Source organism: Centruroides sculpturatus, unplaced genomic scaffold (genome assembly GCF_000671375.1).
Source record: "Centruroides sculpturatus isolate CEXI.00-Female unplaced genomic scaffold, Cexi_2.0 scaffold1966, whole genome shotgun sequence".
NCBI lineage: Eukaryota > Metazoa > Arthropoda > Arachnida > Scorpiones > Buthidae > Centruroides > Centruroides sculpturatus.
Window position 1 is genome coordinate 13458 of NW_019386054.1, and position 26578 is coordinate 40035.

At 28.6% G+C, this 26578-nt stretch overlaps 1 protein-coding gene across 1 annotated transcript; it reads left to right on the top strand.

The window, feature by feature from the left end:
• Positions 1-2413: 2413 nt before the first annotated feature.
• Positions 2414-26578, top strand: LOC111613348 (tubulin--tyrosine ligase-like protein 12). The gene is made up of 8 exons (XM_023354691.1): positions 2414-2606; positions 5832-5867; positions 13790-13959; positions 15194-15358; positions 15438-15468; positions 21687-21839; positions 26124-26395; positions 26458-26578. Exons 1-8 carry the CDS (start codon positions 2502-2504, stop codon positions 26576-26578), a joined length of 1053 nt encoding a protein of 350 aa, XP_023210459.1. The 5' UTR covers positions 2414-2501.

Here is a 26578-nt window from a genome sequence, read left to right on the forward strand (position 1 = left end):
AATAGTAATATTCTTACATTATTTATTAATGTCATTAATTTTATTATTACAATATACAAAATCTGATTGTTGACAGATGGCGCTACTTCATACCATTCGACATTCTCATCGACAACCTCACTAATTACCTGTCGAGAGGCCCTGATCAAACATCTTACGGAATACAAAAAATTTACAATTACCAGAGGCCGCCATCACAATGTCATCACCGGAACACGCCATGTAGCTGATGTCCAACCAATGGTAGAAGAGTTCTCATCACCATTTTACTCTCCCGGCCGTTACGTATATATGACAAGGGAAAGTAATGGAATCATGTCAAATTTAACCCTCTGATTTTTTTTGCAAGTCTGTACGTTTTGAGATCCCCAGAATCCAAAAAGTCAAAAAACAGAAAAAAATTCCGTGGATGTGTTGTGTGTGTGTTGACATCTATTTCGTATAATATCTCAGGATAGGGTAAAGAGTTACTTAATTAATTTAATTAAAGAAACGAAATTTGGTACGACAGCTTATATATATAGGGGCATTGATGCTATTAAATTTTGGTGATTAAAGGTTGAGGAGGTAGGAAGATAGAGGGGGCCATTTATGTCTTTTCTTTTTTCTCGAGAACGGAATGAGATAGATGAAAATCGAGACTAGAAATGGAAACCTTAGCCGCAGGAGGCCACGTTTAAATATATACGAACTTCCGGTTTGAACCAAAAATTACGTTATTTCAATTCAAACATTTTCTCCTGAACGGAGTTAGATAAATGACCGGCACGACTTGAATGTTAACAGAAAAGTATGATGTACAGGAGCAAGAAACTACTAAAATTGAGAACATTGTGACAAAAATTGCAGCACGGTATTGTGACGATGTCATAATAAATAATTATAGCTCGTTGATTATAGAGTTTCAGCGACTAGCAGAATTTCTAAAAGTCACACGAATCATGAATGTTCTAGCGCGAGAATATCGCAGCGAGATTTGAAGCAGACCGCTTCATCACACGATACTTTTTCTTAACTATGCTCCTGCCGCCTGTGTCCAAAAATGAAAATTTGGATTTCTTTGGATTGTCAAAAGACTAATACTTTTTCGATATGCTTTGCACCCGGAACGAAGGTATTTAGGGGGAAATTAATTTCAGTTTTTAAGGAGAATTTCAGGTCTGTTTAAAGGTTTTCAAAACAGAATGTTGACAATTCTGGCACGTTCAAGTGCAGGGAACGTCGTGCAAGAGCACTTGCCAGCTTTTTGTTATTATTGTTTGCTTCCTTATGCTTAGAATTCTGAAAAATCACAAATGTAAGTCTATATAATATTATTTAAGAGTAATTTAGTAAGTGTAAACACAGTTAAATGAAAATATGTTTTTAATTATAAAATTTTTTAGATTAATAATATTTATTATTGTGCTTAAATAATTTTCACACTAAAGAAAATTAGACTTAAAATTATTTGATTGATAAATATAATTCTTATAAAACAGACTTATTTGGTGCTACAAATTATGGTAAATTATAAATACGAAAATATTTTTTCCATTATTTTGTTTCTTAAAATATGATAAATCTTAAAATTTAAATTTAGTTTTACTATAGTTTTTTTATCACATAGAATTCTTTATTCATAATTTGTTCGATTTTAATAACAGAATAACTAGCGAAATTTCAATATAATTAATTGGAACCTCGGACCATCCATATATTGAAATATCCGAATTGGATTTTTGCTTAAAATAATTATTTTTACTTGTCCAAGTACTCTGTTATGTACAGTACGTATATACATAACTGTGGCCAAATACAGTAAAATATTAAAATCCGGTCTTTCGAAAATTTTCGGCCGTCATGCAAAATAGATTCTCTAAACTCTACATCTTGTCCTTGGTTGGGCATATGTTCTATTAAAAGTAACTTTTATTTTAATATTAAAATTAGTTCCAAAACGCATCGTCTTGCTTTCTTGCTCGCATTTGTGTTCACTATGTCTTGAAATTTCTTTCTTCCTTTCACAATTGAAAGAAGATTTGGATTTTTAACACTGAATCTGATGGTAATTCTATTCTAAAAACGTCAATGTTGGACTTCCGATCATTGTTCGGAACTGGGACTGTATTTTCTAACCAAGCCTGTAACTGCTCCCTATGGAATTACCAAAATTCTACACATTTTTATTTTTTTCTGAAAATTGAACCACTTGGCTTTTTAGATGCCTTCTTTGTCTAAAAAATTTAAAAAATATATATTTTACTTTAAATAAAAATGCCAATTAAAACAAGATTCTTAAAACAATGAAATCAAACGTTTTTCAAGCCAAATTTTAAATATCTCGTAGCAAATTTAAATAAATGAATTTGGCTCGGATAATATAATTTAGCGTTAAATTTTTTTATGCATGATTTTCGAACAAACCGAAAGAGGGCCTCAGAAATAGAAGCTTCTGGCACGAGGTGGCGCAACAATCGGCAGAGAAAGTTATCTCATGTCGTTCGGCGGAGATCGTCGAGATGTTCGAGTTCGACGCTTTCGTCGCTTGCCACCGCAGACAATTGGAATCTGCCGGAGTTCCGAGCTATCTGTGGTCCACTCTTTTCGTTAAACTGCAGAATAACGTGAGTATTGATCGGTCGCCTCTGGACATGCTGTAGAGTGGAACGCAGAAAACCCGAGCTCCGAACTCCACGTGCTGTAAATGTTTTTCGTGTTTGTGCGCATCCCGACAGCCACTCCTACTCATGACGTAATTGCCTAACTACCCTAACGTTACCAGTTAAATTCGAACGTCTCGAAATTAACAATAGATATTTTCCCGAATTATTGCAATAAATTTCCAGATTTTGTTATAACCCGTTAGAACTAGGTCTTCAAACTTAAAAAAATAATAAAACAAAATAATGCATACGGTTTATTTATTATTATTTTTCCTTGTTGCATAGGTATAAAAGGAATTAACAATAAAAATACTTTGGTCTTATACAGTTTGACTGGTAAACTTTGTAAGGATGTTATGGTTCTGTTAGGTCGTGCACTTGATGCAATATCTGAAAACAATCCCGTAATCGTGGTTTTTTTTTTTTCCTGTGAGGTGATAGTAGTACCTGGCAGCAATAGGTGTACCTGGTTCAAGTGCATAATACGCAAGTGAAAACATGAGATATTTAAAATTTTGATATAAATAAATAAAATAAAAAATTGGTCGTATTCATTGGTAGACTGAATAATTTCGAAGGGCAATGTCCAAAATTCCACCTAGTTGCGGGACTGTTTTAAAATCACAGTTTCGTTTTATAAAATGAGACTACAGGTATACCTCGACTTACGTCGTTTCGAGTTACGTCGTTCCCGATTATACGTTGTTTGTCAAAAAAGTATATGGAAAAATAAAAATCAAATTTAAGTTATTTTATTCGACTTTACGTCTGTCCGCCACAAATATTGAAGTCGTAATATCACTAGAAAAATGTGTAAAGCACATAAAATCATATTAAAATATATCCATTTACAAGTATGTACTGTATTTACAGTACATGCATTCGTAAATTTAGATTACTTTTTTTCTGTACTATATTAAAAACTAAAATTTATTTGTTTGTAAGCTTAAAATAGATCCTTATTAACCATACATTATTAAAAATGCATTAATAAATAAAATACAGAACCGGAATTGGCAATTTATGGTTTAGCCTAGTGACAAGTAGATTCGGAGACAAGTAAATTCAACTTACGTCGTTTTTCAACTTAAGTCGTTTTCCTGGAACCAATTACCGACGTAAGGTGAGGTATAACAAACTTTTTTATTGCAGTTTTAAGAAATTTTATTCTATTCAAAAAAAATATCAGTAATGTTTAGTTTTGTTAATTGCAATAATCTGATGATGAAAGGTTTTTCCTTTATGCTTGTAATGCTCTAGATGTATTTGAGCATTTTCATTCATTCCACTTCTGCATGTTATTCAAAGCATGATATATCCATTTTGTAGCAATTTTGCACATTCTTGGCTTCTTCATCAAGATATGGTAAACACTGGAAACTACAATGCCTATTTCATCACTCATTTCTTCAAAAGCCCCATCAACAATCATTCTTCAATAGTCTTAAAACAGTTTCCACATGTTCTTCATCTGTTACATGAATGGATGCCATCTGCTGCCAATATAAATAATCTCAGTGCTCTCCCATCTTCAGCAAAAGCCTTTGATCCATCAGGCAACATTATGATATAGCAGTGCAATACTGCCATGCATTTTGTCCATGTACAGCATGAATTTACTTGCCAAGAACAACAATGTTCTTGACAAGTAAGCATTACTTAAGATAGTGAAATAAACACTTAAATATTTGATCTCCTATTTTTTAATCACAAACATAAGTGAAACAAAAATGCATCAATGAATATACAAATAATCAAGAAAAAATATTTGGTGAACATTTGGCACGTTACAATCAATTTCCAGCAATGTTGCCAGTTAAAATAAAATAGCACCTACTGAAAAGTAGTGTAATAAAGGTAACAACATTTTTCAATAAGCTTATTTAAAACTTTCATTACAAAAGTTCTTTATACCCAACCAATTCTTACTTTCTGGATGTGCCTCATATAAATGGATTTCAGGAAATTGCCATAATCTTTGAGATCAATTTTGAAATAATAATCAAATCTCTACCTGTGGATTTGAAATTGATTTTCTTCCAATTTTCCTATTGCACTCAATTTTACTGAAACTGGTAAATATATAAAATATGTTTACCAGTTACCATATGGTCTGAATCACACAGAAGTTATTCAAAAATTGCCTAGTTCGATTGTATGTGCAGCATATCATGTTTCTTTGATGCACCAGTTGTTGATTTGTTTATGACTTCGTATTTTCGTATCTATCGTAATGCAGGTATAAATGGAGTGGCTTTTGGTGGGGCCATTGCTTGTGGTATTTCAGATGGATTAGGATTTGGAGATGTTGAGCAGGAAAGTAAATGTTAGGTGACATTTAAGTGCTCAAAATTGAAACTCAATAACAGTTATAGGCAAAACCTTATTTCTATATCCATTAAGCCAAGTATTAACATCAAAAAATATGAAAAAGCCAACAGAGGAGGGGAAAATGTCTTGACAAATAAAGAAGGATGTAAAGAAAAGCTTTGTGTCAATTGTACTGCACTTCATCATTTTGGTCAATGCATTTTTGTACGCCCATGTCATACCGGCTCACTGCTATGTCATGTTAAACCAATTGAAATTCATCACCAATTGATGGAAGTGTATGGTGAGTCATGCTCAGATGTCAGAAATGTCCTCAAGTGGTGTAGGGAGTTTGCAGTTGATCATATTGAAATTCATGAAAAAGAAAGAAGCAGGAGATTGTCAATTTTCGATGAGACAGTCACAAAGGTTGAGCAAATCATGCGTGAAGATCGACAAATCACTCTGGGTGATCACTGCATTTTAGTTCTTGGGGTTTCCTGTAGCACCATTTATAGGATTTTAACAGAAAAGTTGCAATACTGGAAGGTGTGCATAAGATGGGACCTGCGACATGGCGGTAAGTGGGTATGACATGGGCATACAAAAACTGCCAAAGCGCCTACAAAAATGCATAGACTGAAATGGCAATTATGTAGAAAAATAGATAAATGTTCAAGCTTTAAAATGATATGAACATTATTGAAAATAAACGTTTCTTTGTATTTTAAAAAAATGGGCACCTTTTGGTATTACCTCGTAACTTAAAAATTTTAAACTTTCTTTGAGATTTTCATTTATTACAATAAAATATTATATCTTTAATATAATTATTAAAATGTTTATTTAAAAAATTAATTTATATTATTCAAACAGATCTTTGATGCTGGAAATGTGTTTACTGTAATAAAAGTAAGTATAGTTTTTTATTGTTTTGGAAGTATGTTGTTTTAATACATAAAATTATTTTTCTGTTGATCTGGCTTAATTAACTCACCTAAATCAGTGAAGAATATACATTTATTAAATGAACTTCAACCTTTCAACCTTGTTTAAAGGTCAGACAAGGTTAAAACATATAATCTTGTTTAAGGTCATAGCATAATTTTTATTTTATTTCTTTTTCTAATTATATTTATTTTGTGTACTATCTTATATTTATTTTAATTCCATTTGTTTTATTATTATTTTTTTATTATGATAAATTATTAACCTATTTTTAAGTTTTATCTTTGTGCATGTGACATTTAATACGTTTTAAATCATTCAATAGTATTTGTAATTTAAAAAATTTTATTTTCTGTTCTATTTTTTGGTCTAGCAGTAGAACCTGATGATGGAATTAAACAAGGTTGAAAATTAAATTAATTAAAATATCTATAACCATGAGGCAGATAATAGTAAGGTATTATCACACCAATGATAATGGGCACAGACACTCAAGAATTAAAGTAAAAACATTTAATAACCCTTTTTATTTTATTAAATATTTTTACTTTGATTCTTGAGTGTCTGTGCCCATTATTATTGGTGTGATAAGCCCTTACTATTATCTGCCTCACAGTTATAGATATTTTAATTAATTTAATTATACCTAGGGCTAAAAGCAATTTCTGTAATAAGGTTGAAAATATTAGTTTGTTTAATAAATCTGTGTTCTTCACTGGATTTAGGTGTCTTTGATTTGTGCTCATTTTAAGATAGTATAATAAAATATATCATTTTATATAAACTGTCAAGAGATTTGGATTCCAATAAAGTTATATTAAAAAGTTACTGTGAAATTTATTATCTTTGAAAAATAGAAATGAAATTTAAGGTTTATGAGATGCTTCTGTATATGAATTATAATATTTTTATAATGCAATTATAAATATTAATTTTAGTGTTACAACTAAGAAAATTACTTGTAAAATTTATATGTAAATATCATCATATATTAAGAAGTATATATTTAAACTGGATTTTCTAATAATAAATACTTCTGCACTAATCCTGCAGATTATTTTAAAAAATGAACATTTTTATGTTCATTTTACTAGTACATTCATACTAGTTTATATGGGCTGCCATTAGGTTCAATTGTAATCTGAAGAAATAGAATTATTATTATTATGATGATCTATAAACTAATATGAAAACTACTTTGTTACTATGACTAATGAACAGGCTTATTACACACCCACCCTATTTAATTAACTTAACCAAAATGTATTTCAGCTTTACTAACCCTTATCAATTGGATGACATACAAGAAACAGAATATATGGTGACAATTGCCAACATTACAATATATGTTAATATGACAATTATTAAAAATTATTACATACATCTTATTAATAGGATTCTAAATTATCACTAGGACAGTAACACAACAATACTAAACAAGCCCAGTAAAAACCTTCTGTCTTCTTTACTGGACTTGTTTAGTATTGCTGTGTTATTGTCCTAGTGATAATTTAGAATCCTATTTATTAAAAATTATTACATACATCTTATTATTGTATTATTAACGTATATTGTAATGTTGGCAATTGTCACCATAAACAGTGGGTGATTGGTTAACAAACATAATCCATTCCAAGACTTTGTTTGTTATCCAAATTGTTTGTTAACTGATTATTGATTTACCATAGATTTTTATGGGAATTTGATTAATTCGTTCTGGAGATGCCAAAAAAAAAAAAAAATACATATATATACAGTAGAGCGTCGATTTTCCGAAAGTCAATAATCCGAAAGAATTCCAGTTGGCAAATTTAAATTTTCGCCAGTGCTGTGGTGCTTCAGTCTTTGGCTATGTCTTGGGCTACTCAAATATTTTACGTTTTTGATACTAAATTAACATCTGAAGTATAATTTTTTATTGTTTTTATATTTTTCAATATATTTATTTTGTTTGTACAAAATAAAAAAGTAATTTTTAACGATACAATAGTCTTTGTTAGGCTTAACATCAACGAAAATTCAATGCGAAGCGACACACAACGGATAAACATCGGATACGTTAAACTATTTTTTTGTACATAAATCGGTTATCTGAAATATCGGTTATACGAACAACCCCAGTCCCCAATTGATTCGGAAAATCGACGCTCTACTGTATATACTTTCTTACTATGTTTATTTATATGTAATAATAAAAATACATATGAGTATATACACAGTCTTGCATTTTTATTAGTCATGTTTTTTCTGTTTATAGGTGTTAAAGGATCTGTCTAATATCAATTGCTTTTCTCTCTTCAGGATTTTTTGGAAGTAATTTATAGCATTATCGTCGTAGAGATCTCCAAGCCTATTAACCTCAACTTGGTTTGGATGTTATTCTAAGTCCATTGTTCTGACATCCTCCCACTTCTTGAAAAGATCTTTAATAGCAGATGTTGGCATTGATCCTTTTTCATCTTCCTCTTTTTCAGAAGAAAACACATCTCGCTGAGTTTCTTGGTGTTCTTCATTTAAGCATTCTTGGAGTTCTTCTGTTGTCAGATCAGTTTCAGGTTCCATTATGAGCTCTTCAATATCATCTTTATTCACTTCCAATTCCAGATCTCTAGCAGTTGTCACAATTTCATCCATAATTTCATGGACATCTCTCTCTCCCTGAATGCAGGAGGGACACAGCTTTTGCCAAGCAGAATTCAACTGTCGTTGAGTGACTTCTGACCATGCCTTTTGAATGAACTCTTCAAGAATATCAAATTTTTCTTTCCAAAACATTTTTAATGTCATCGTTAAGGAGAACTGGCATGCTTCAAAACACCGACAAAACGGTGCTCAAATGTACAATTTCTTGATCCATTGGTTGAATCAATGAAGTGGTATTTGGAGGTAAAACTGAACTGTCAGCCAGGGAAAGTCTTCCAGCAAATTATCTTCAAGGTCTTTTGGGTGTCCTGGTGCATTGTCTAATAGCAACAGTGCTTTTAATGGCAATTCATGGTCTGAAGGTAATCCTTGATGCTTGGAGCACAAACTTCAAACAGCCATTCTTTGAAAAAAGTCTGCTCGACCCATGCCCTTTTATTTGATCTCCACATCACTGGCAGTTTTTCTTTAATTATGGATTTTTTTTTAATGCTCTAGGGTTCTCAGAGTGATAGACAAGAAGCAGGATAAGCTTCATATCACTGTTAGCATTAGCTCCCAAAAGTAACGTCAATCAGTCTTTCATGGGTTTATGCCCAGGAATATTTTTCTCTTCTTTCGTAATGTTGGCATGCACTTCCAAAATAAACCAGTTTCATCACAATTTAAAATTTGTTGTAGACAATATCCTTCCTTTTTAATGAATTCTTCAAATTTGAGACAGAACTTCTCAGCTTCTTCTTTATCTGCACTAGCAGACTCATTGTGAATTACCACATGTTTAATGTCAGTTCTCCTTCTAAACTTTGAAAACCATCCAGTAGTAGCTTTGAATTCTATCTCCTCATGTGACAAATGTGGAGTTTGTTTCTTCAGTTCTTCAAAAATTTCTCTAGCTTTCTCTTGAATGATAGTCATACTAGTTACATTTTTTTCATTTCCCTTTCTTTTATCCAAATTAAAAGCAATATCTCCATTTTTTCATGGATGGAACATCTTTGTTTATCAGATGTGATTTTCATTACTCCTTTAGCTCTTTGAGTCTTACTGATTATATCTTTCTTAGCTAAGATTCTGGCTACTGTAGACCTGTTAAAGCCATAATGCCTAGCAACATCAAACATCATCTGCCCACTTTCTACCTTGGCTATTATCTCTTACTTGGTTTCTACAGTGAGCACAGTTCTTGTTACTCCTCTTTTTAGGCTCCATAATATTATCAGTTTCTTTTTTAAATAAAAAGTTCAGAAAAACACTTACAAAAATTCAGAGAATAGAAATGAACTAGCCCACAAAAAATTATTTAAATGCAGGATGAAATTCGAAATTTGGTATTAAAATGTGAATGAATATCCAATGCGACAGTTAAACTTTCACCTTTAGAAAATAAAAACTGATGCAAAACTTATGGAGTGCCTGACAGTCTCATGAAGACTATAAAAAAATTATTTGCCAGAAAGGTAAACAAAAAGCTGGAATTACAATGGAGAGTTTCAAAGTTCAGGGAAACACTATCCAATTGGTATCAGGTTGAGCATCAATGTTGACATCTCTCATGCTCCAAAAGGTTTCAAATTGTTACCTGAAGACAAGGGAAAATCAATCAATATTTGTTAATTTCCATCACTTCTTTTTATGTTTGTTCAGTAAAGTGTTCATTGTCCAATCATAAAAATCTTTCATGAAAGTATTCGTTATCTAATTTGTTCATTAACTGATTATCCACTATATGCTGTTTCTTGTATGTCATCCAATTGATAAGGGCTAGTAAGACTGAAATACATTTTGGTTAAGTTAATTAAATAGGGTGGGTGTGTAATAATCCTGTTCATTAGTCATAGTAATTAAGTAGTTTATTGTAAGTAAATAATACAGGCAAGAAGCTTTTTAATATAAGATGAAAATGTTAACTAATACAAGAAATTGTGTTGTTGTAACGTGAAAAAATATATATATTTTTTCCTATTATCATCAATTTATGTCTATATAATTGTTTTGTTTAGCATATAAGGTATGGTGTTCTTAATAAATTTGTAGTAATATTATGTTATAAAAATTTTCTCTCTGATTCTATTAACAATAAACAATAAAGTTTGTTGAATCCTCTTCTTTATATGTGTACTAATCAAGTCTATAAAGATGCAAATACTTCCATAGAAAAAACTTTTTTACTTTACTGTTCTCAAGCTTCACCATATGTATCCATGACTGTTTAATTTATTCAACAACAAACCTTTATTATTTCTTATTAAATTAAATATATTATTTTTCTTTTCTTTTCCTGTCATTTTTTTCCATCTTTAATCTTTTATCCTTTCTTGAAATCATAACTCTGCTGCAATACTCATAAGTGCTCATGAAAAGATTGTATACTTTACTAATTTATACTTGATTCCAGATAATATCACTGTACTAAAAGGCCTTTTGCTGTTTCCTTTTTATATACTTTGGTAATAATTTTATTCTTAATTTTTAAACTGATGTTTAACTAATTTATTTTTTTTCTTTCTTTTAATTTTTAAAGTGAGTCTCATGTTATTTCTATTAATCCCATTGACAAATTTATCTGTCTTACAATTCTTTCATATAATTAAATAACCATTCACATATCTGTTAGTATAAATAATGTTTCTTTTAAATCTCCAAATTATTATGTTTTTCATCTGCATTATTAATTCTGCAATCACTCCTGACAAAGAAGTGATTGCAGAATTAATAATGCAGTAATCTTACTTTCTGGCAATAAAACCTTTAACATATTAATTTAATAAAAAATGAAGGATTCATTTTCAGAGATTCAATGATTACAGTGAAGATCAAGAATAATAAAGATAAAAAGTTTGTTTATATAGAATCTTAATCATAGGATATCATTTAAGAACTTAGAAACTAGAATTTAAGAACATTAGAAATCATATGCAGAGGGATTTAAAAACCAATAAAGTTAGAGATTTACAATAGAATTTAACAAACTTATAAACAATGGAACAAGAAATTTGTATAGTTTTCAGGTAAAGTTGTCAAAAGTTTCAAGGCAAAATCAAAGAGAAAAGAATAAAGATGGAAAGAAAGTGTGAAGTAATTTTGAATAGTTTAAAAAATGGTATTGTATATAGGATCCCTTTTGTTAGGATTATTTAAGGTTTTTTACTTAAGAGTGTAAATTTTGATCAGAATAGAATTTAGTTTAAAATTGGTTCTAGAATGAAAGTTTTAAATGCATAATTACATAGGCAGAATAATGTTACTTTGGGCCATGGTTTGAAATTGTAATGGGATTCCCTCCCAACCAGGGCTGTGGGGTCGGAGTCGTGGAGTTTTGGTGTTTTAGTCAGAGTCATCAAAAAATCCACCAACTCCGATTCCTTTTTACTTCTCAACTTGTAATGTATATAAAATGGAAAAGTATTGGAATCATGTCAAATTTGACCCTCCAAGTTTCTTTTGCAAATCTACACGTTTGGAGATCTCCGAACCCCTCAAAAAAGTCAATAAAAGGGGAAAAATTCACACAAGTGTGTGTGTTGGCATCTAATTTGTTTAATTTCTTTATTTTCTGTTCTGAGATATTAAACAATATCTCAGAATGGGTAAAGTTTAAGAAACAAAATGTGGCACTGTAGCTTGCATATAAAGGGGCATTAATATTATTAAATTTTGGTTCTTAATTAAAGGTTGACAGTGTGAAGACATAAAAGTTGTCATGTGTCATATCTCCTAATGAATATTTTACTCGTTATTAGCGTTCAAAATTAAAAAAATAATAATAAAATAAAACTCGTTTCTACCTTCAAAGTAAGCTTTTTTGTCATTTTATAATAATATAGTAAAACCTGTTAAGATGTTCTCGCCTAAGATGCTAGAATGTATATGGGGACATGATTTAGTTCAACCACTTTGACGCTTAATAACTAACTATTGTGTTAAACCATCTGACTCCAATTCTGACCACTCTGGCCACAGAAATTATTAGGCTTCAAACAGGGTGAACAAAATCATGCCCCACACACACAGTCTAACATCCACACATATTGAAAAAACCTCGAATCTTTTGTATATCTCGAAATTTCAAGGTGTCCAGAGACCAAAAATGTAAAAATTTGGGAGGGGTCATTTTTTGACTGAGTGCTACACTTTCCCCCTGTTGTATATACAACACTTTCCCCCTGTTGTATATACAACAGGGGGAAAGTGTACTTTCCGGTTGTATAACAACCGGAAAAGTAAAAATTATCGAATACATGTTTATATATTAGAGGAGTCTTATAGCTTTGGAATAAAAAGTTTTTATGATCTATCTTTATTAGAGCTCTACTTATTGAATCTTTTATTCTGAGGTCATGTGATATCAGAATTTCCAGGTCTCTTTTGGTAACAAGTCCACTCCTGGTCAGAGTCAGATGGTAAGGAAAAGTCGGAGTTGGAGTCAGTAGATTTTTACGCAACTCCACAGCCCTGCTCCCAACCCTACTCCTGCTGCAAAAAATGGGACTTGCATCCCCAGAAAAGTATATTGCCCTTGAGTGAAAAAAGAATCACCTGACCCATGATCAAAACAATTGTTTTGCTCATGAATTTAGGCCTTTTTCCTCAACAAGTTTAGGGTCCCTGTTGGTTCCAGGCCCTGATCTGGTCAAACAACATACCATTTTAGTTCCACTACTGCATAATGGAATGCAAGGTAATTACAATTTTAAAATATAAATGTTCAAACCAATACTTTCTAAACATCAATGCTGATACCTTAAAACCATTGTGCAGATCATAGATTCACCATGATTGTTCTAGATGTTTCTTGATTTTGGAGTTTGTATCTAGACTTGTCTTAAATATTTTTGTTTTTACACTAAGCAATGTCTTAAAATGTATACATATAATGTTAAGTATCTTTACATAAAAGTTAATTTTCTTATTGCTTTGAAAATACATCTTTTATTAATAAAACTTAAGCAATAAACAGATTTTTCTTTTATATGTCATTTCTGCTTTAATTTTTACAATCACTAAGAATAAAACAGAATAAATCATTAAGAGAATTAAAAAGAAAAAATAGAATAGTGTAAACAGAGAAAATTGTAAAGGCTTCAGATTTATTTTTGTTAATATTAAACAAAATATCAATTGTACTAAAATATAGAATAATTTATTTAAGCTTTTATTATATAATTTATTTTAAGTTAAATTCTTGAAAGTTTGGAGTATTACTGGCATTTAAAGTTTTGTTAATGAATTAATGATTTTAGATTGAATATACTGATGAAAATGAAGTAACAACTGATGATGAAAATGAAATTACAGTTGAAATAACAGAAGAAAAATCTGAAGAAAAAAGTCAAACTGATAAACCATTGACTCATGGTTGGAAAGTGATTGTTAGTACAGAAGATGGAATAAAGTACAATGATCCTAAGCAGTATGTTTCAGTAGTATATATATATAAATAAATTACTATACACACTATCCTATCATTAATATCTGGATAGAATTATAATGTGTTGATTATCAGCATAAACATAGTATATATTTTTTTAGAGGAAGATCAAAAAATTAACTGTTTTTCATGATGGAATGATAATAGGTTGGTTGTCATAAGCTAATAGTCAATATATAATATATCAATATATATTAATATAAATATTTAAGATGATGGTATAGATTTTTTTTATCACAGAGCTCAAAATGGAGTTATTTTTTAGTGACAAGTTACTTTGTTTGATATGATTTAATAAAGTTATTTTTGTACAGACTCGGTTACTTTTGTTTTTTGTTAAGTCCTGGAATATTTTGGCAATTAAAACACAGTTTAAACAATACTATGTTTTGATTAGTTATTAATAGCATGATTCAGTTAATGAACCTTAAGTCTACTTCTTTTGAGTCTAAAGCATTATTGGATGCAATAAAAAAATGTTCTGTCACTTGTCAGACTAATAAAAATCAAAAATATATTTTGTGACTTGTTAATTACATTTCTAAAGAAAATGACAACATTGATTAATTTGTGTAACAGACTAGAATAACTTGATTAGATGAATCATGTACCTAGTATATATCTTCTTTAATTTAATCAATAACATACATGTATGTTATTGATCCAGTTTTAGTTTTAAAATAAAATTTTATTTCATTAAATTAAAGACAATATATACTAGGTACCATCTAATCAAGTTATTCTAGTCTGTTACACGAATTAATCAATGTTGTCATTTTCTTTAGAAATGTAATTACAAAGGAATTTTGAAACACCCTGTATAATATATATACTGTACTATATAAAAATTATTTTTAAGACTTTAAACTGTAATAAATAGAGTATGTGTATACATATATAAAATTTTAGTTGAAAATAAACTATGGAAATTTTTAAATTTTACATTGCAACAACTATGAAACATTATTACCAATTGCTATTAATCATTGTCACAATCTTTCATCAAAATCAAACATATATCAGTTGAGCACTATTAAATTAATGAATGAAACCTAAACCTATTTTTATCTTTCATCCTATTAGACTACTTACTATTTAGACTATTAATATATGTTTCAGTATTAATATTATCTATAACATATTTATATATTTATTTAATATTAATAATAATATATTTTAACATAACAGGTAATGAGTATATATTATTAAATTTCAGGATATATCTAATAGATCATGCTTGGACTTACTGTGTAAAAAATGCACGTCAAAATTTACAGGAAAATGAGAAGTTGTTGAAAAGAATGGCTTCATTAATGGATATTGAGGAAACAAATTATTCATTAGATGTATTAATTGAAATAGTATTGAAAGAAATGTGGAGGTTGCTTTATTTACTTTCTTTTTATCTGTTTAGTTTTATAAAAATAACATTAAAACTTTAACATGTAAATTGTTTTTAGGTATAATCAAGCTTATAGTATTAGTGGATTAGTNTTTTTTTTGAAGGCCTAAAAAAAGTGAAATTAACATTTTATACTAAAACTACTCTATTTTAATTTAACAAGTATGTTAATTATTTATTTAGTCATTGATAGAAGACTTTTTATAATGTTTTAAATTTATATTAATTCAAGATTGTAAAAATTTTTCAATAAAAACAGTTGAAATTCCCTTACTTTTTTCTTTTGTCTCATTTATTATGAAAATTTAGTTTGTAAAATTCTCCTTCTTAATACAGTATAAAATCTGAGAAAATATCACAAACTTTATGCAAAGTTATATAATTTAAAATTAAAAACATGAATGGTAATATTTCAAAGTTATTGTATTGATATTTCAGTTATTGTACTTGTTGAAAGTATTCAGTTCATTATTCATGAATTAATGTTTAATATAGCTTAATTATTTTTTTAGGACCAGCTCAAATTCTTTGATATTTTTATATATAAAGTTCTACAGAGAGAAAGAATATTAAATGAAATAAATAAACTAGTTAATATATCTGGTTTTTTAAATATCATTTCTAAGAAATTCTTAAACCAAAAATATTTATTTTTTTACTTTTTTAACAAGTTAAAAATATAGTTATATAGAAAAAGATTGAATCTTCAGTTTGATGAAAGATTAGTTAGATCCCTTTTACATGATCTGGATATTTAGCTATCTAGGCAAATATCCAGGTTGTGTGAAGATAAATATTTGCTTCAGTTGTGAGGCATGATACTTTTCACAGCACACATACACTTGTCATATGAAAAGTCACATGCCTCGCAACGTTCTACTACTAATATGGCTGGCTTTTATCCATCTGGACAAATATCCATATATGAAAGCAGCTTTAGATGTGATTTAAGCATGAAATTTTAGATATTTTACTTGAAATTGTGTAAGATTTATGCTGATGTTAGAAATAAAATAGATAAAACATGTTTGAAGTTTATACTAAATGTATGAAATCTGCTAATTTCAAAAAATTTAATTTAATATCAGTTTTGCAATATATATATTAATGAAGTAATTATCATAACTTGTACAGTATATATATTTAAAAAAATTACTTTTTATTTAATTGTGGCTTTCATAAATATGATTGATTTAATTCTTAATAAATAAAGTGGTAATATTTTAAAATTTAAAATAAAAAAAATACAAATAAACCTGATTTTTAAGTAATGCCAAACAATTTTCCATATTAACAGACTATAATAAGGATAATTTAATAATTAGATATGAAGTAATTTGACTAGAGGTAGGTGGTTAGGCTGCCGTTTCATGATGATTTTAATAATTATAATAAATTAATTTATTGTGAAAGTGATAGCTGGCTGACAGCTATGGACAGCTATGGGTGCTAAAGTCATCCCTAATCATCACTATGAGTGACCAGTACATTTAATCTAAATTAATAGCTCTGAAAGTTAAGGTAAGATGAAGGTCTGGATAGCATAATTAGCAATGCATCTGCACAGTATGCAAGAGTTCAGGTTCAAGTCCCACCAATTTTTTTTTCCAGAAATTCTAAATTAAAATTAATTTATTATTATCATTAAAATTATCAAAAGATGGCAGCCTAATCTTCTATCTCTAGTCAAATTTCTTTACATCTGATTATTAAATTAGCTTTATTAAAGCCCAATAATATGGCAGATCATTTAGCATCAGTAAATATCAAATTTTTGAAAAACGTTTTTTGTGTACTCTTTATTCTTAATTTAATTTTCTTAATGTATAATTGTAAATTATAAAGTTTATACACGATTCTGTTCTGTATTCAGTACATATATTTTTTGAAAATTGATTATTAATATAGTTTATCTGAGAATCTTTTTTGAAAGAAATAAAATTTTAATTTTTATGGATGATCTGAACTTTTAATTTTTATTTAATTCATTTTGTTATTGATATTTTATACTGGTACTTTGAAACCGTGCTAGTAGTTATTAGTAGTAATTCAAACACAAATTATTATTGCATTTATTTTCAGGCACTTGGCAATTTTTATCATCAAATTTTATTTAGTTGATACGTGTTGATATTATTTACACACGTTTTGGGCATTTATTGCCCCTCCTCAGCCAACTAAAAATAAAAGTTCATAATATATAATATAAAATATTTAAAATGGAATATTCTAAGATAAAAAACAGGACAAGTTAAGAAATACATATATCCGCAGATTTAGCCGAATTAAAAAAGAAGTTTCTCCTGGCAAGCTACCCACAAAGACTAGTGAAAAAATGGGAACTTAAGATAAATAATCCTAAAACACAACAGGATAATAAAAAAACAAATAGCATTAAGTATATTGGATTTCCATATATTAAAGGATTACACGAACAAATTGATAATGAAATAAGCAATATGCACTTTAAGTTAGCACCGTCATACCAAAAAATGTATACAAAATTAAAACAATTCGAAAATGAGAAAAAACAACAACCACCAACAGAAACTAAGAACGTTGTGTATAAAATTCATTGTACTTGTAGCAATAATAAATATTACATAGGAGAAACAAAAAGGAAGCTAAAAACTAGATTAAAAGAACATATAGCGGATCTGAAATACAATAGACTAAATTCCGCCTTCCATGATCATTGCACCATGAATAATTGTACAATAGATAAAGATAATATACAAATACTCCACAAAGAAAAAGAAACATATAGTAGAAAGTTTAAAGAAAGTGTAGAAATTCTCAAAAGCAAAAAATGCATAAATAAAAATCTAAGTATTAAAATTAATGAAAACTGGCTAAATATCTTATAATCTGCAGAAACGATAATTTATGTAGAAGGTAATTTCTTGAAATATTTTATGTAAACAGGATTTTTAGAATGAGGTATTTTCTTGAAAAGAAATAATTTGTATAAAAAAGACATTTTAGGATAAAAAGTAATACTGCCACAAGGTGGCCTGCTAGTCATATGACTATAGTAACCAGTGGTATGCTTAACTGGGGGAAAGAAGAGGGGGAGGAAAGGTCATCCCAATAGTTTGCAAAAAGAGGAAATTGCATGATTTTGAAAGACAAATATGTCAATTTTAATATNGAAAATAAATACAATAATAATTTGCGTTTGAATTACTACTAATAACTACTAGCACGGTTTCAAAGTACCAGAATAAGAATTCCGAAGTTGAAATGGCAAAAATCATCAAAAAATGGATAAGGGTCAACAAAACAACAACAATCACAGAGAAAAATTGCAAGATAATACGAAAACCGTATGTTTCTTAGAATAAAGTGTGTTAAGGGCCAAAAAAGTTTTGGTAATTCCATAATAACAAGTAAACATAGGAGATGGAAATTTGTGGTTTTAATATCTCAATAACCTGTAAAATAAAAAGTTGGCTGAGGAAGGGCAATAAATGCCCGAAACGTGTGTAAATAATATCAACACGTATCAACTAAATAAAATTTGATGATAAAAATTGCCAAGTGCCTGAAAATAAATACAATAATAATTTGCGTTTGAATTACTACTAATAACTACTAGCACGGTTTCAAAGTACCAGAATAAGAATTCCGAAGTTGAAATGGCAAAAATCATCAAAAAATGGATAAGGGTCAACAAAACAACAACAATCACAGAGAAAAATTGCAAGATAATACGAAAACCGTATGTTTCTTAGAATAAAGTGTGTTAAGGGCCAAAAAAGTTTTGGTAATTCCATAATAACAAGTAAACATAGGAGATGGAAATTTGTGGTTTTAATATCTCAATAACCTGTAAAATAAAAAGTTGGCTGAGGAAGGGCAATAAATGCCCGAAACGTGTGTAAATAATATCAACACGTATCAACTAAATAAAATTTGATGATAAAAATTGCCAAGTGCCTGAAAATAAATACAATAATAATTTGTGTTTGAATTACTACTAATAACTACTAGCACGGTTTCAAAGTACCAGAATAAGAATTCCGAAGTTGAAATGGCAAAAATCATCAAAAAATGGATAAGGGTCAACAAAACAACAACAATCACAGAGAAAAATTGCAAGATAATACGAAAACCGTATGTTTCTTAGAATAAAGTGTGTTAAGGGCCAAAAAAGTTTTGGTAATTCCATAATAACAAGTAAACATAGGAGATGGAAATTTGTGGTTTTAATATCTCAATAACCTGTAAAATAAAAAGTTGGCTGAGGAGGGGCAATAAATGCCCGAAACGTGTGTAAATAATATCAACACGTATCAACTAAATAAAATTTGATGATAAAAATTGCCAAGTGCCTGAAAATAAATACAATAATAATTTGTGTTTGAATTACTACTGATATTTTATACTTTAATTTTTATATTTTATTCAATAAAGAATGAACATAAAGGAATGAAAATAGTGTTTTTATTTTAAACAATATTTTCATTATTCCTTTATGTTCACTCTTTATTGAATATTAAAAATATTTGAGAAAAACTAAAAAAATAAAGAGTGAACATGCCAAAATCAGGATACTAAGAAAAATTCATAAAGATTTAAATTCAACCATTAGAGCTAAATGGTTTTTTTAGCAAAAGGTACTTGACAGATGTATGAAATAAAAAATCACAATAGTGTTTTGTTTAATTCACTAACTGTCAAAATGTCAGCATCGGAATTGGGACATTGCAAACTGATTTTGTGCATATATAGTGAAAATCTATCTTTTACAAAGGGCTAGATCAGGGGTGTCCAACCTTTTTGTTTCTCTGGGCCGCATTGGAAGAAGTCAAGGAGTTTTGGGCCACAAGTATATATAATATATACTTGTAATTTCCTTAAATATTCGGCCACAAGTATATATAATATATACTTGTGGACGAATATACAAGTATATTTAAGGNGGGCTAGATGGTCTCTGATTTGAATGAAACTTGGTGAGCTTGTAGTGCTAAACACAAACAGCTCCTTGTCCAAATAATATACCCACTTCTCAAGCATATCTGAAGTTTTGCTTCTTGTAATGGCAATAGCTGAGTGGATAAGATGCTAGGTGCTGGAGCTATATAATATAGGTTTGACTTTACAATTTCTGTTTTCTTTTTTTTTTTTTTACATGTGTAACAAAATAATTTTATTATTTTACTGTATCATTAGCATTTTTATTACTGTTACTATTCTTCATGTTTAAAGCTTATAAAATGAGATTAAAAGAACATGATGTCATTTACTGTTCAGCAAAAATGAAGCTTCTGTAGATGTCATTAAATAAAATTTTTATTTCCTAATATTCAGATATTTTTGCTCATATTTATCTACTGTCACCACAAGCGAGTAATAGCTTGTATCATTTAAAATAAGCGAGTAATAGCTTGTTACTCCTCAGATGTTACTGCAGATGATTTGATAATTGTGTGAAGAAAGTTCCAATCTTTCTTTATGAGATGTAGCAAAAAAGTGAAAATGTCTTAAAGCTGTTTAAAAAATAATGTTGTGAGCTGGACTGAAGGGTTACAAAGCACAGATCATTCTAGGATGGACACAAAGCAGACTTTAATAGTGAAATACAGATCACACAAGCTATATGACAGTTTGTTGACCAAGTGCTGGTATTGAAATGTATTGTTTTGTCAACTTTAAAAATTGTTGGTTAGGATTACACCTTTTAGTTGCTAAGGCACTCCAGAGCATTGTAAGATAAAGAAGAAGGCTAAGTTCCCTAAAAAGTTTGTGGATGGCAGGCCATCAGTTGTTTGAAAAGCAGACTGTTTGTTTCTACTGGGACAATGAATGTGAACATTTACATTAAAAAAAAAAAATGGCTTAAAAACATCACTTGCCTTTTTTGAATTAGCAATTGTTCTGGTCAGATCTTTCAACTTGTTCCTATTCTACTACTGTGTTCCAAAAGAATGCAATCTGCTCTGTCAAACATGCAAGAACTCCAACCAATCCAACAGTATTGGTTGGTTGATAAAGGAAATTTGTAAAAAAAGGCAAAGTTGCATCAAAAAATGTAACCAAAGAGCTTGTGACTATTGTTCATCATAATCTGTTCAGCAGGGTACAGTATTGCTTAAGGAGATTGTGAGCCATTTTGTAATTACAATAATAATGTGCAATTTTATAATAAATAAGGTTAATTTTGCATTTCTTGTTGGTTTTTTATTTGTGGGAAATTTTCAATGTCTTGATTTTGGTATGTTTACCTCTTATTATTAATATTTGTATTATTTATTATATTTTATTTATTACCATTATTATTATTATTATTATTTATTTTTAGGAAGGTGATGATGTTTCTCCAATTTGGTATATAATGGATGAATTTGGATCAAGAATACAACATTGTGATGATCCTTCATTTCGTGTGGTTCCATTTTATTATTTGTTTACAGGAATAATATTTTCAATTATGTTTCCTATTAAAATGCTTAATTATGGAGGTAATTTTCTAAAATTAATAGAAAATTTAAAATACAAATAATTATTATTTATATAAGAGAATATTCAAAATAAAATATATTATAAAGTTCACATTGGAGAGGAACATACAAATACTTAATTATATAAAAATTAACTGAATTTTAAAAGGTAAACTGCTCATATATTTGTTAATCTCTTAGAATTCATTTCACTAAATCCAACATTTAATTCATTTCAAGGCAAATTCTCTTTTTTCTAATACAGTAGAGCGTCGTTTATCCGAATCGATTGAGGTTGTTCAGATAACTTATTTTTTGGATAATCGATTATGTACGAAAAAATATATTAAGCTATCCCATGTTGAAATTTTTCTCCATTGTGTGTCGCTTCACGTTGAATTTTTGTAGATGTTAAGCCTAATGTAAACTTTTTAAAATAATGATCGTGGCTATTGTATCATTTAAAATTATTTTTTTATTTTTTACAAACAAAATAAATATATTGAAAAATATAAAAACAAAAAAAATTATACTTTAGAAGTTAATCTAGTATCAAAAACGTTCGATTCAGCACAACACACAGTCTTCAGAAAAACACCACACAAAAGTGCCGATGCTGCCAGCTAAAACACACACATCAACAAAAAAAATATTGGAGTAGCCCAAGATATAGCCAAAGATTGCAGCGCCACAGCACTAGCGAAAATTTAAATTTGCAGGCTGGAATTCTTTCGGATAACTGACGTTTCAGATAACCGACTTTTGGATAAACGACGCTCTACTGTATTAATAAAACGTGTAAAATACGCTGTATTATATTGTAATAAAAATGAACAGAATTAATAAAAAATACTGTAGAATAAACTTCAAAAAACAAGAGAGAATATCCAAAGAAAAATATGAACTCAAGGTTGATTGACACGAGGTTGATGTAAGAAGTGTTAGATAAAAATTATTTTCTGCAATCTTACTTTTTAAAATTTTGCTTTCCCAAATTCTGACATGAAGAAGAAATTGAGATATGTAAAAAAATGGTCACTTTTGAACAAAGAACTTAACTTAAAGAATCTGCAGAAATAATATTGTAAAGCTTTGAGATTATAAACAGAAAAACTAATAAAAATAACATCAATAACATAATAACAGAATTAAAAATACTATTAAACAAATTATGAAAGAACATCATTAAAATAAAGGATTGAAATACTCTAGAAAAATAAAGATAATTTAAAGTAGTAGTTTGGAAATACAAATTGAATTTATATGAAAACAATCTTATTTACATGTAATTTTTTACATGATCAAAATAAAACCCCTTTAGAATCTAGCAATTTTAACTTTAGTAGAAATAAGAATCAAATAAAAACGTATAGAATCCAAAGTTATTTTTCAGGCTGACTTTATTGAAATAAGTTAAAATCATTCTGAACTTTAAAGAAATGAGAAATTCAGTTCTGAATAATTTCTAGATAAAATGCTAATAAAAGCAAATGGATCTGGAATGACAGGTAAGTGCTATTCTTAGTGTGTTGTGCAGTGAAGCACTTACCTGTTATTCCAGGACTCCACATTATGCACTAAAAGGTAATAATACATATTTTTGTGTGCTACAACTTTGTAATTGACAATGTTGCCCTATTTTCATTATAGACTGAATTACAATGGCCCTCCCAGATGGAAGGGCTGAAGGGACAGAAATTCATGCCATCATTTAGCACATGCTTGACACAATATATATCAGCAAAAGGTCTACAGTGGTTTTCCTATTAGTATTTTGAAATAATTGATTGGAGACAGACTTTTGTTACCACACTGTATATTTATTTAGAGAATATTAATCGCATCTAATTTTTCAGGATAAATGCTTCTGCATCAACCATTCCTGCTGTTAACACCAATTGTTATCCTACTCTGGACAATATTCTGTTTGGAACATCGTTCCAAACAGAATCTTCAGAATCAGGGTTTTGAACAGATATCTTCAGAGATTCTGTTTGGAACATCATTCCAAATATCTGAAGATATCTGTTCAAAACCCTGATGAAGGCTTATTAATCAAGCCAAAAATATTAGTTATATCAAAGTTTAAGTTGCTAGAAAAATATATAAGATATTTTTTGTCTCTCTAATTACTGACTAGTTCCAGTTTATATCAGTATTAAAGAAATCAAAAGAAACAAAGATTTTGAAGAATTTTGTAGTTGATGATTTTGCAACTGTTTCAATTAATGACAGATGCACTGGACAACATAAATTGAATAGATGGGAGAATATTTTGAGATATATTAATTGTTTTATTTGTTCTAAAGAGTTTTTATTTTTACAATTAAAAATAAATTTTCTAAAATTTTTTTTCTTGCCAATGANATCTTATGGAAGACTGTTATTTATTATGCTTTATATATATATATTAAATAAAAATAAACAAATTTTGTAATATTTAATGTAATTTGAATGTATTAAAGCTATATTATATTTTTATTCCGGTGATTCTCATAGAAATCAAAATCTCTTCAATCAAGTTTGATGTTTATACAAATAGACAGGCAATTTAGCATTGAAATTTTCAACATTGCTGCAGGAAAATAAAAAAATAAATATATATTGATTCTTCAATGACAGGATAAGGTATTTTCATAATCATATCTCAAACACAAACTTTCTCAAAATCAATCCAAAACTTTAGTATTGATTTAAATTCAAATTTTTTCAATTTAAATACATTTATGTGGGAAAGGAATGGATATACTGTATATTGTTCTGAAATTGTTTTGAAATTCAAAAATAAATCAAATATAAAGTTTTAGAAACAAAAAAAAAATTAAAATTTTACATTTGAAGAATGAGAAATATTCCAATTTTATTTACAACTTCAAGAAATTGTAAAGTAACTTCTAGTGTTTTATGTTTTTGTAAATGCGACTTTGTACATATTACAGTACTTGTAAACATAATTTTTTATAAAGAAGCATATACAGTTAAACCCATATCCTAAAGTAAATGATACAGTGATTAACGAAAATCTTCATTGATCGAATTATTAAATGAAAGAATTCTTACGAGTCATTACTAAAATATGGCTTGTTAAAGGATATATTAAATCGTGGAATTTTCTGTTTTCAAAACATTTTGTAGTTCTTAAATCATCGTAAACATCAGGGTAAATTAATAAAAATTTCCTAAATGATAGATTTATAAGTGATAATTTTGCTTTAATTTAATTTAATTTAAATGATGCTATACTTTTAAGTAAAAATAATTTTTAGAAAAATATTCCCAAATAAACTTAATTAAAATAATTAATAAAAAAATCTATCAACCTATTTTTAACACATTATTAATTAAGTAGTTCTTCAAGATTAAATTTCTCGGTAATTACTAATTTTATTGAGGTCATAAATTGTAAGAATGCTGTTAATTATTAAGAAATTATCATTAAAATTAGCATAAATCTTTTTTAAAGATACTTATAAAGTTTGTTCGTTCAAAGTATATACAGAGTAGCTGAAAAGTCAGTTAACTAAATTAACCAACTTCCCTGTATCTCAGGTAAATGACTTTTGAGCCACCTTATATTATTTAACATAAGCTATTAAATTAGTACAGTATATAAATTTAAAATATAAATTAATAAAAAATTACAAGATGTGAAATAAGTTGTATTAAATTTTACGATAAAACATTCTTTTATACTAATAAAAATATTACGTACGCTTCAATGTAATCAATCGACCAGTACGCAAAATCATTTATATCTGTAAAACTAAATTAACATGGAGCATTTATATTGGCAATACTTTAATTACAACCTATATTGCTTTGGCATAATGGTAATAACAATAATTGTACATCAATATTACATTTATGACATAATAATTGGAACAAATTCATCCAGTGTGAACAATTACGAATAACCAAATAATTTTGTTCAATCTTAATAACAAATTTTACAAAGAAAGAAAAAAAAAAGAAAATTTTTTACTCTTAACATATATTATATACCCAATTTTGCCAGTTTGAGTCAAGTGTGAAAGACCTCAGATTTAAAGCTTGACTGAATAATATCATTTCATGCTACATTGAATTAAATACAAAGTTTTCAATTGTTTTTCATCTGACAATTTGTCAAAGATGTAATCATTTTCGATTCGAAACAAATTAAAATCTATCAGTTGTTACATTGAGTTGTCGACAATAATACTTAAGGGGGGGAAAAAACCATCCAAACATTTTTTACTGTTTGGATTTTTAAAACTTAAACATATTTCAGCCAGCAACTCTAAAAAAATCTTTACAAGTATTACAAGCTTTTAATTATCATTTACATAAAAATATTTTATGTAAATTATAGACAGCTTAGCCAAATGCATCCTCATAAATTTGTGAATCAATTTCCTTTTGAACACATTCTAACAGTAAAGGATTTATTTGCATCAGTATGTCAGAGAGCTGCCGACAATGTTATAAATGCAGAAACACTCGAATCTTCTCCTCAGTGGCTTGCAACAACATATAATTTGAAGACAGAACTTCCAAAATTTGTGTCTTATTATCAACAAAGAGCAAAACGGTATTTATATTTTTCTATCCATAAATTAAATTTAATGTCATCATCTAAACAAGTTTTCTCAGTGGTTTAGATAACTATTGGATTTGCAAGCCTTGGAATTTAGCAAGAGGTTTGGACATGCACATTACAGATAATTTAAATTATATTCTACGACTACCATCTACTGGTCCTAAGGTACTTTAA